This window comes from Carassius gibelio, chromosome B4, assembly GCF_023724105.1.
Source record: "Carassius gibelio isolate Cgi1373 ecotype wild population from Czech Republic chromosome B4, carGib1.2-hapl.c, whole genome shotgun sequence".
Taxonomy (NCBI): Eukaryota; Metazoa; Chordata; class Actinopteri; order Cypriniformes; family Cyprinidae; genus Carassius; species Carassius gibelio.
The window spans coordinates 2,071,210-2,083,990 of record NC_068399.1 but is presented as its reverse complement, the minus strand read 5'-3'; the positions used below and the strand labels follow the sequence as shown (position 1 = coordinate 2,083,990).

Genomic DNA, 12,781 nt, shown 5'->3' with positions numbered 1-12,781 from the left:
CGTGATTGTGTTTAGACATAGCTTAATTCCCCTATAGACTGTAGCCTAGAGATAGTGGAGAAGTGCTAATGTGGCTTGTTGTCTACATATGTATCTAACAATCTGAAAAAGAAAACCACAAAAAGGTCAGTTATAGTGCAGTAAGACAACTGTTCATCACTCATTTTTGTCAGCTCACTCAGCTGTAGCCTTAAGCACTCATTTCAGGGCTTCCCCCAGGAGATTAACATAAATGACCCATAGCGCCATCTGCTGTGTTGAAAGAGGAAGTTGTGCATCCACTTTTGTGAGAAAATCCTCTAAATACTACTTATTATGTGAGAAAGTCAAGTCGAGAGAATCTCTAGGACAACACTGCAAATTGTGTTCCCTTCAAGAGTTCAAACACCCTGCTTAACCTCTTCAAATTCTTTTAAATATTGTCTGACGTGTAGTTCTTGGGCATAAATACTGTTTCGAGGCAATGTGATTTCAGATTCCAGTAAGTGCTCAGATAATGAACTGTTAACTCGTATAACTCATTTTATTAATTATTAAATTATTTAACATTCAATACATGTTAAAAATAAAATAAAATCATTGCCTCATGGAAAAAAATGAACATCATGGTTGCAGTGGTCTCTGCAGCTGAATCATATGTGCTCTAATCCAGATCATTGAGTATTAATTTATATAATAATAATACTGTTTTATTATAGTGATGCTCTTTATATTATTTGCTTATATATTCTTATAGTGAGATTTTTTCCACTACTCATAATGTAGAAACTGATAAATGAAACATCCAAAGTACATCTTATTTGATAAATGTTACTATGATATAATATCATACGTTTATAACTACCCATTTTAGAAGCACAAACATTTTTTTTTTTACATATTCAAATATCGTATGCATGTAGCCTAGTTGGCCTTCATACTTTTATCCAACGTTGGCTGTCTTTGCCTTTATTAATTGAGTGTCAGCATTAGCCATTCTGAATGTCGATCAACATAGAATAGAACTCTTTATTCACTGTTTTGAAAAATATATATTTTTGCAGTTTTTATGTTTTTTTTTTTTTGTGTTTTTTTTACTAATCCCAGGCAAGAGTTAAACTTAGGTATTTTTGCTCTTCCAATATTTCATTAATTGGTGTTTTTGTAGTGTTTCTTTACTATCAATTTCACATTTTATGGAAAATTTTTACTTTGAAGTACCTATTGGTCTTTCTTTCTTCCTTAAATATATATTGAAAATACACTGTATTAAGTAATCAACAATATATTAATTAGTGTAATTTATGTACTCAATAACATTCTTTGCAATATATAGATTTACATGTGATAAAATGATACTCTGTGTATGTGCACACACATAATGTTGCCATGATTTTAGCCAGACATCTAAACATCTAAAAGTCCAAAACTTTTATTTATATTTTCAGTACAGTTTCTTTTATACATCACAAATATTTTCATATATGAAATGTGTAACTATCCAAACAATAAAGTGAGAGAAAAGTTTGTGTTTGCTATATGTGAACCTAAGCATTAACTTTTTAAATCGAAATTGAGTTTTAATAAAGCTATTACATGTCAAATTGTGGTGCAGTATATATTGCAGTATGTAAATAAATATACGATGACAATAACAATATATATAAATATATTATTTAATATAATTGCATTATATTTTCTAATACAGTGGTTTCCAAACCTGTCTTGGAGGACCCACTGCCCTGTACATTTGTATGTCTCCCTAATCAGACACAACTAATTTAGTTCTCGCAGTCTCTACTAATGAACTGATGAGTGGAATCAGGTGTGTTAGACAGTCCCTTCAGGATTTTGTGATTGCTGAATTTATTGCAAAATCAAGCAATTTCTGCAAAAGTTCACAAATTGCTGCAAGTTTTCTGCAGAATTTGGGCTTAGACGCGTCCCGTGATGGTATTACAATGCGCATTCAGTCAAAGAAAGGTTGTTTTTCAGTTCCAAAGATTGAATGAACAGCCTTGTGTTCTCATCATGGCCGATTTACAAGAGCTACATTGAATAAATGAACCAAAAGCAGAGTGAATCCACACTACTAGTTTGAGCTACACAGCGCAGACCATTTATCTGCTCGAGCCGGATCCCTCTGGCTGATATCGATCACATGTCACTTAAGTACACAGTGCTGGGAGATACAGTGTGAAGAAAGCAGTCCAATTTGCCACAGAATGAACCTGTTCAATCTTGTGAGAAGCATTCAAATTAATCGCAGAATTATGTTAAAGCTACAGATATCAGAACAAACGCCACTGATATGGAAACCAGGAAAAAAAATGTGTTCAATAAACACAGATTATCACCGTTCACCATTGATTTAACTGCAGTAGGTAGACAACCAGAACGTGTAATACTGCCACGTGTACCGCTGCCGCATGGCCGTGGTCTTAACTGAAAGTCAGTCACCTGTTAAAATAATTTGCGAAACTACCGGCAGGTGGCACAAAGTGACAGACTGCAGACTAACTGTAATTGTAAAATGTTGGTTTGTAAACTGAATTGAAAGGTTGAAGTAAAACAACAATAATACCATAATATAACATTGTAACATCCTTAAAAACCATTAGAAAATGTACAGAGAGTTAATTAAAAAAACGTGGCATAAACTTAGGCTACAGTCTACGCATCAAAAAATAAAGACCTTATGCATGCTATTGTTATTAAACAGTCATTACATATATATATATATATATATATATATATATATATATATATATACATACACACACACACACACACACACACACAAAGATTAAAAGCTAAACGTTTTAATTTCGGTTCATTCTTGGTAAAAAACCCAAAAAGATTTTAAAAATCCTTCAGGTTCCATATGCAGAGCAGAAAGAGAACGGACCAGCATTTAGCAATAATTATTATTAACTCTGTTATTATTCTTGAATTTTCAAACTGCTAACACTTAAATTTTTTGAATTATGCCTTTACTGTGTGACCAAAAATGTAGTATTTTTTGTTTTAGCTGTTTGATCGCACTGGTGCCTCACGCGCACATATTCATTAGAAACAGCAGTTGTTCACAGAGCCATACAGCGCGAGCAGCAGTACACTTTGACATATTGTAAATTATTATTTTTTTTCGTCGATACGGAAACACAAGTGAACTACACAGCCTATTTTACCTCATGAATAATAGTTAAGCTTCAAATGGACAACATCACAAATATGGAAATGGTTGGGTTTGTCCAAGAGAGCCCAACCTTACCTTATGTTTCCTTTAAATTATTATAAATTTTTTATGTTGCTTTGTATATTATTATTATTATTTGTATATAGCTAAGCCTATATTATTATATACTGCAATTGTATTTATCCATTAGAATTATATATTTTTAATTTGTGTTCTGTTCTGATAAATTTGTTAAATTTAAAGGATTTGTTGTAATGTGAAGAGAACTAAAAATATCCTGTAAGCACATATCATTATTAGGCCTGCTGTTATTATTTTTGAATGTGATAAAATGTGAAGGTGAAAATACTGTGAAATTACAAATGGCATGGGATTTTAAAGCATAACAACTGAAGGTCTATGAAACGTTAATCAATTCAAAAAAATTTAAACAATGGTACTTATAGTGTTGAACTAAAATATTATTTCAACCATGTAGCCTGTGAATCAATAAAATACATACTTTTCAATGAAAGAACACTTAGTGAGTGTAGGTTGCTTCTGGTGTTTGGATTTTTACTTCAGCTTAATGAGGTCCAAGTTTGAGAATACACTACTAGGTTTTTTTATTATTATTATTTTTTACTCTGTATTTAACAGAATTAACTTACAATGAAATGCATCTTCCTCCATGTAGACTAAATGTTTTCCTGGCTCAATAAATGTTGGGCTTATGATCAATAAGTTGTATTAGCCTCAAACTGATTTTGTAAAATCAAACCATGGATGGTGAGGCTGGGTTAGTTAGCGTGAGTTGCTTGCTGTGAAGTAGAGGAATTTATGCATATTATTCTGAAAGTAGAATTTATGCAAATGCATATAAAATGCTTTAAAAACATTAAGAGATGTCTAGAGGGTATTATTAATAACAATTCACATTTTGCATATGCATTACAAAGTAAATGCAATTATCCAAAATAAAACCAAACAAGATTTGTAATGAAGATAAAATATGTAGACAAATAAGCATAAATGCTGCGCATCGCACTAAGCATTATGCGCGTCAAGCAAATCTTGTACTCTGATATTTTAAGGAATATGATACATACCTGCATTTAAATGTGGCTGCAATTTATTTATATATATATATATATATATATATATATATATATATATATATATATATATATATACACATTTTATTTTTTACTTAAATCATATGAAAGTATTTGAAATTTAGTTTAAACGTGAGGACGTTTTATTCATCGGTCCATTTTTTTTAGTTTCAATGATTTAGCTCAATTGAGCAGGTTTAATTTAATTGTTTCTTGTTGTAATTAGGCTTAAAGGATGCCAGCGAATTTATAAAGTGCCTCACGTTTTACTAAAATAAAGAAAATAATTGATAAAACTCACAACAATTTCTTAATCAGTGAACAGATATATTTTTCCCAAGAAGTTATGTGAAAAGAATAACAAAGTAGTGCATGACAAAAATGCATATTGTTTTATTAACGGGATTTTAAAATATAAATTAAAATATAGGCCTAATATAACACATAATTCATATAATATAAATAATACTGCACACCTATTAAATGTATCGAATCTAAAATATGGTTTAATACCATGTAGCTTAGAGAAATATAAGCTCAGGCACAGGCTTGACATTTATCCTGCTTGAATTTGTTCTAAGAAACACACACAACTTCGTAAGTACTAAACGTTCATCTGTGAATATTACATATTAAATATTTTAACTACAGTGGGGTTTTTTTTTCATTTTCCGCAACTGAAGCAGTCAAATGTAACACATCAGTGAGGCAAAACTGACGTGTATTTGGGAAAATGTGCTTTGATGCGCCTTTTTGATAACTTGTGGTTAAAGCGCCACTCAGCGGTCAAAGGCTGCAAATGCACTTTACAGACGAGGTGGCAGCAGAACGATCATTTTGGATGTCCATCTACTGCATAACACAGTGGGAAGGAGAAATGAAGAAGTTGACATTTTTAATTATTTAGTTGTTAAATAATTTACTGATGTGAAAACCAGGTAAAACATTGTTCAATAAACACAAATCTCCACCTCCGCTCACCATTGATTTAACAGTAAACTACAGGAACAACTTGTGGCAGAAATGGTTTAATGTTTTCGAGTGATATTAAATGCTTCACACTTTTCCCAGCACTTCAAAGCTTTAATTATTACAGAATTTGAAAGTTATTTTTAATGTGACATTAATATTTGTACATCCTTCATAGGTTTCCCCCATGAATAAAACTAAACGTTTCATAATGTATTAAAGCAAAGTTATTTAAAAATAAAAATATATATAAAATTACCACTAGAGGAGTACTTATAGGCCACTCCCTAAAATATATATTTCCATATTCATTAAATTACATTTAGACATTACAAAAAACTGATAAAAGAACATTTTATCAGATGTAGTAAGACGTCTGCTAAAGATCTGGGAATCATCTGCTGTGTAATCTGATAAAGCTCTCAGAAGCAGTTTTACATGCTTTCTAATAAATGTCTATTTGACATCTGACAGGAAACATCTTAGAGACGTACAGCAGATGAACAAGCACTGTTAAAAACACATCTTGCATTTGTAAATGCAGACATTAAATAGACGTCTCCAAGATGTACATGTGTGATTAGGGAGTGTTTTACTGTCAGGTGCTGGAGACACCTTCTGTAGATCTTCATAGCACTAGTGTTGGTGTCTTCAAACGTTAGTCTGGAGACCAACAGTGGTTTTCCAAGTCATAACAGTGTTAGAAGAATGTTCTCTGTGGTATATTTGCACTGCAAAACAATAAGAAATGGCACAAATATTGCCACAAATTTTGAAAAAAGCTGCAGAAAAAAAATGTTATTTTAGGCCGCAAAAAATCAGAAAAAAGCTCTGCGAAATCCTGGAGGGACTGGTTAGATGAAGGAGACATACAAAAGGTTCAGGGCAGGGGGTCCTCCAGCACAGGTTTGGGACCACTGTTCTAATACATTCACATATATTTTGTTTCATAACAGGTAACAGCCCACTTATTCATATTTGTTTGGGTTCACTGTATTATGGAGGAGTGTCTGCAGACTGGTGATTAATGGAAGAGCTGCTTGCCACAGGTATCTGAAAAAAAAAAAAAATTGTCATATATATATATACACATATATACACACACACATACACACACACACACACACATATATGTATATATATATATATATATATATATATATATATATATATTCTATTTTTTACTACCATTTTACTCAAAAGTCCAGTTAAACTGGGGATCAACATTTTCTTACCTCTGAGTTGTTAAGATCATGTAAACGCGTGAAATCAGAGGACTGAGGTGATAAAACCTGCGCAAACTGCACCTATGGTTTAAAAAATAAATACATATAGTGTTTAATTCCTTCTTACTGTGAGATGTCATAAATGCAATAACATCAGCAGACAGTTTCAGTATTACAGCCTCAGTAGCTGAATACAAATGCAGGAGAAAGAAAATACATTTTAAATAAGAATTTAATCCGACACACAAGTAGAACTAATCCTGATGAGTCTGGCAATCAAACACAAAATACCAGAACTAAAGTTGTGGGGATAATGAGACACACAAACAACTAATTATAATGATGATATCGAGTCAGTAAACATGACACCAAACTAACTAGGGCAGGAACATAAACAGAGCCCAAACTGTGAAGGAGCGTGACAGTACGCCCCTCCTGGAGGTAGACAGATGGAGGAGGACAACAAACTAAATCCAGGAAGGTGCAGGTGGAGCAGATGACCTGGGTCCTGTTCTTCATAAATCACTTATTACATCTGAGCTCAATTGTCACATCCAAGATAAAAATCACCGCGCTAATCAGGATCTTGCTGTGACTAGAGTCGTGTAAATGGAGCAAGGCCGGTGGAGTGATTGGGAAATTAGCAACACCTAATCCACTTCTTACCACTTAATCACTTCTTGAGTCCCATGGAGGTTACAGAAGAGGAGCGACGACAGTGAAGAACGAGAGTGTTTTGTTTATTTTATTATTAAAAGTTTTATTTGAGTGTCCACCGGTTCCCGCCTCCTTCTTTCCTATGAAATGATACTTGAAACCATGATCAGCAGTTCAGCGATTGGCTGGCGGCAAAACAGCAAGGTAATGACATCATATAATTAAAAAAGACACCTGACAAAAAACTTGACACATTTTTTGACTTTTGTAAAGAAACAGCCAAGAGAACAAAACTACATAAAATGTTATAATAGATGAATTAAACGTGCACTGTTTTTATTTTGTTTAAATGTTTTATGATTCTTAATTATTCACGATTTCTAATATTTGTAGAGGCTTCACACTTTTATTCCAATGTTGTTATTAACGATTCATTTAATTTTATATTTGAACAGATTTGTTACATGACAGCATTAATTTAAGTTTCTTAAGGGTCAAGATCATGTTTTCTGCATCTCCTGCGCTCCATCAAGCCACAATATATCTGTGATCACTCAGATTAATGCACGACTCTATTACCTGTATAGCCTGTGTGTAAGACTCTAATACAATTATGAATAACTTCATGACGAATAAATCTTTCAGTGAGTAAAACTGGCATTTTCTATAGTATCAAAGACAACACAACATTATTATATTATCTTTAATTTTTAAATTATTATTATTTTAAATTATTGTCCCTGGATCAGTAGGATACACTTGTTATAAAGTAGCAGGGGCTGGGACATATTTTGAGTATCAGTTCTGGTTGAAAAGAATCGATCTAAAAATGTTTACATGAAATAAGCCGTTCCCAAGCAGGTTTAAGCTTATGGACATGTTGCTATGACAACAACTCTGGGATGAGCTTCGAATAACCAACCAATCCAAGATAATGGCAAATCATCATCAATCAAATCCCGCTAACTGAGTTAGCAACATTCGAAGAACAGACCCCAGGGAGCAAGGGTGTAAATTTCATTTAACAATAAACATAATTTCTCTAGAGCATTATTTGAGCAAGCCCACTGATCTGCCACTTAACATCATATTGAGCAAAGGCCAACACATCAGTAGGTCAATATTAGCCTGATATCAGTTCACACACAGGCTTATAGTTGTAGTGAGTGACAAGCTACGGTATTAATTAGTAACATTATAATCGCTCATAGAAAAATACATCAGATATCATATTTTTCATGACTAATTTATTATGATCCAGCATCATCTGTATTGAATGGAAATAATTAAATAGCCATGACAGTCTAATTTACTTACACATAACTTTGCTCTCTCATATCAGACTTGTGTGTATCGGTGAGATAAAGGGGGAAAGCAGGCAGTGGACCGAACCACTGTGAGGCAAGGGAGGGGGGACTTAAAACATTCCTGAACTTTAAGTCTAAGGGTTAACCCTAACTCTATTAACGCTTTGTTGCATTTATAGTTTTACTACTTGCACAATTATTTCAAGTAAAGGTGCATCTCAATAAATTAGAATGTCGTGGAAAGTTCATTTATTTTCAGTAATTCAACTTAAATTGTGAAACTCGTGTATTACACAAATTCAGTACACACCGACTGAAATAGTTAAAGTCTTTGGTTCTTTTAATTGTGATGATTTTGACCTACGTTTAACAAAAACTCACCAAGTCACAATCTCAACAAATTAGAATGTGGTGACATGGCAATCAACTAATCAACTCCAAACACCTGCAAAGGTTTCCTGAGCCTTCAAATTGATCTCTGTTTGGTTCACTACACAATCTTCATGCTTCCTTCTGCTGACCAGCTTTTTGAAGATGCTGATTTCATTTTTCAGCAGGATTTGGCACCTGCCCACACTGCCAAAAGCACCAAAAGTTGGTTAAATGACAATGGTGTTGGTGTGGTTGACTGGCCAGCAAACTCACCAGACCTGGACCCGAGAGAATCTATCTTTTTTTTTTTTTGGTCTAATTTGTTGAGATAGAGTAGTGAATAGGTTGGTTTTTATTAAATGTGAGCCTAAATCATCACAACTAAAAGAACCAGGGACTTACAAACTACTTCAGTCTGTGTGCATTGAATTAATTTAATAATTTCACAGAGTTTCACAATTTGAGTTGAATTACTGAAGTAAATAAAATTTTCCATGAATTTATTGAGATGCACCGGTATATTGATACAACACAATAAGTTTGGAAAGTCCTGGTTTGGCTCATTACTCACCAGAGAAGTAGAACTGTAGGCACTGGCTTTACAGGCAAATGCTGACAGACAGACGGAGATGATAAACTCGAACACGGCGAATAACATTAATACCCCTCTGATTCCATGGAAGAGAGTCTGAGGGAAAAATCAACGTAAACACAAATAATCCATGATCATTTCTACTCACACTAGTACAATCAAAGTTCAACAGTCAAGAATAGAGATGCAACGATACTATTTCTTCAGAACCGATCTAGTACTGAAAATTATGAGTATCTGACGTTTCTTTTAAATGTACAGCACAATAATAAAGGCAGCAACATGTGATATATAGGACAGAACATGAAAGACTATTAATAATCTTTGATTGGTTGCACTTTATATTACAGTACATGTACTTATGTACTTATAGTGTACTTACAGTGTATTTATCTAAATAAGTTCTGGTAATACAGGGTAACTACATGGGGTAGGGTTAGGTTTAGGGGTATGTTCAGGGTTAGTACCTAGTTGTGACATAGTTATTGTAATTACTAATAATAAGTACATAGTATGTACATGAGGAACAGGACTGTAAAATAAAGTTCTACCAATATTATAGTAGTAGTAGTATACTTTATTGTCCTTGAGAGGAAAATTTTGGATTACAAAATTGCTGCATTACCTACATACAATCTACATACAAAAGACAAGTAAAAAAGATAAAACAAACAATATAAAAGATAAAATAGAAAGAAAACCTTAAGATAAACATCTGTTAAACAGGCACACAGATACTGGTACAAAGGAGTTCTTGTATTGATTTAGCTTACACCTTGGGAATCTGTATCTTCTGAGGGATGCAGTTCATGTTGTGAGTTAAAAAAATTACTCTGATCACCAATGATCTTTTCCACCTTGTTAAGAATACATTCCTCATATAAATACTGGAGGTTACAATCTCTCTCGTGCACAACAATTTTATATGCTGTCAATATCAGATGCATCAACTTAGATTTAAGCTTCACTGAAAGATACCATACCAGACTGTGATCCCGTACCTAACAATACTTTCTAAAACAGCTTTTTATAACAGCCTCATGACATTTTTGTTCACACCATACAGACGTAATGTGCACTAGAAATGCAATCTATGTTCTAAGTGTGTACAAACCCATTCAGTATGTCTATTATATTTAAGTGATCTCTCTATATACACACCCAGATACTTGTAGGTCTGCAACTGGGTAATATGATGTTTGTGTATAACCACTGGTTGATGGTCACCAATACATTTTGGATCAAATACAATTTCCTATGTATTTTTTGTGTTAATTACCAACTCATTTTTTATCACACCAGTCAACAAACATACTTATATCTGCTTGATAAATGGTGCTAACATTATCATGCTCGTAAAGTAGACTTAAAATGGCTTTGTCGTCTGAATATTTAAAAACTTAATCATTCGTTTGTGAAAAGTGTAAAAAGAATAGGTGAACTGACACAGCCTTGAGGAACACCAGTACCACTACTCTTTAGCTGTTAAATGCAACCATTTACTTCTACATATTGGGTTCTATCTGTTAAAAAATAATAATACCATTTGGTAATAAGTGGGTTAACACACAGCTGCTTTATTTTCTCCATTAACAGTTGAGGTTGGATAGTGTTAAAAGCAGAGCTAAAATCAATAAACAGTAGCCTGGCGTAAGCTTTAGGACTCTCTAAATGTTTCAAAATCAAGTGCATGATGCTATCAATAGCATCCTCAGTTCCCCTATCCTCAGTTCCTCCCCCTTGCCTATATGCAAACTGTAAGGGGTCTAATTTGTCTGCAACTCCTACTTTTAACATAGACATAACACATTTTTAAAAACATTTCATAATCACAGATGTCAGGGCTACAGGCCTGAAATCATTATTGTCCAGTGGTCTAGCAATCTTTCCACAAGCTGGGAAAAATGCCAGAGTCCAAAGATTGTTAGAATATAGGGTGACACACTGGAGTCAGCTCATCTGCACAGTTCTTAATAACATTAAATGGAGTAAACTCCGTCAGGTCCGGCTGATTTCTCAGGGCAAATATGTTTAAAATGAAAATTAATCTGCTTCGGATCAATGAATAACTTATCATTGATGGTACCCCAGAGTACTCCATGGCACTACTGGAGTAATGCCCACACTTCTCAAATCTTAAATAAAAGTCATTTAAATAATTTGCCATCTGTAAGTCACCAAGGCTTGAAACAGCTTTCCTGATAGGCTGTATGTTAGTTATGGATTTGATGGAATTCCACAACTGCTTAGGGTTGGACATATATCGTTTGTCCTCCAGGAATTCCTTATGTTTTTTCCTCACATTATCAGTACAAAATTTAACATAGTCTATAGTAACCACAGTAGTTTCCTCAATATCCTCACTCTGAAAGGCTTCCCAATCCGTACTTTTCATCACCGGTTTGTGTCTCTTCAGCATAGTCTTGTACGTTGGGATTAAAAACACTGTAATGTGATCAGAGTGAATTCGGAAAGGAGGCCTTATTCTGGACGTATAAGCTTCTTTTATATTGCCATAGCATTTGTCTAAAACATTTTTATCTTGTGTGTTGACTCTTACATACTGTTCATAACCGGAGAGATCTGTCTCCAATTTACAATGGTTAAAATCACCAAGTACCAGAACCGGCGCTCCTGGTGTATGTTGGAGTTGTGTTTGGATACAGTCTCTTATAACGCCCGCAGCTTTTGCTGCCTTGCCCGATGGAGGAATGTAGGCAACACTAATTAAAATATTCAGAATCAGAATCAGAATCAGAAAGAGCTTTATTGCCAAGTATGCTTACGCATACAAGGAATTTGTTTTAGTGACATAAGCTTCCAGTACACAGAGACAACAACACACAGAAAAAAATTATATATATATATATATTCACAAATTGACAAATAAATAAGTGTATAAACAATTGTGCTATAAATGATAATGGAATAGGATTGAGTGAGATGCAGGAATGTTCTAGGATGGAGGGTTAACAAATAAATATAAGGATATTGCACGTTTATAAGCATAAGTAGGGAACATTTAACTGTTCATGAGGTAGATTGCCTGGGGGAAGAAACTGTTCTTGTGCCTTGCTGTTCTGGTGTTTGCGGCTCTGAGGCGCCGGCCAGATGGCAAAAGTTCAAAGATGGGGTGACTTGGATGTGAGGGATCCAGAGTGATTTTCTGAGCCCTTTTCCTCACTCTGGATGTATACAGTTCTTGAAGGGTGGGCAGGGGAGCACTAATAATCCTTTCAGCAATCCGAACAGTTCTCTGTAGTCTTCTGATGTCTGATTTTGTTGCTGAACCAAACCAGACAGTTATTGAAGTACACAGGACAGACTCAATGACGGCTGAGTAGAACTGTTTCAGCAGCTCCTGTGGCAGGTTAAACTTCCTCAGC

At 34.1% G+C, this 12,781-nt stretch overlaps 1 protein-coding gene across 2 annotated transcripts in view; it reads right to left on the bottom strand.

Moving 5' to 3' along the window:
• LOC127956064 (membrane-spanning 4-domains subfamily A member 4A) overlaps window positions 1–12,781 on the bottom strand; it is a 287,000-nt gene that overhangs the window by 263,160 nt on the left and 11,059 nt on the right. Inside the window, exons 6-8 of one of the 2 annotated variants that reach the window (XM_052553835.1) lie at window positions 9,375–9,491; window positions 6,477–6,548; window positions 4,877–6,294 (exon numbers count right to left, since the gene is read on the bottom strand). The exons of the other annotated variant lie outside the window; for it this stretch is intronic. Coding sequence (XP_052409795.1) covers window positions 6,238–6,294; window positions 6,477–6,548; window positions 9,375–9,491 — 246 coding nt within the window. The 3' untranslated portion in view covers window positions 4,877–6,237. Of the gene's footprint in view, window positions 1–4,876; window positions 6,295–6,476; window positions 6,549–9,374; window positions 9,492–12,781 lie in introns of those variants that run through there. 2 annotated transcript variants of the gene reach the window in all.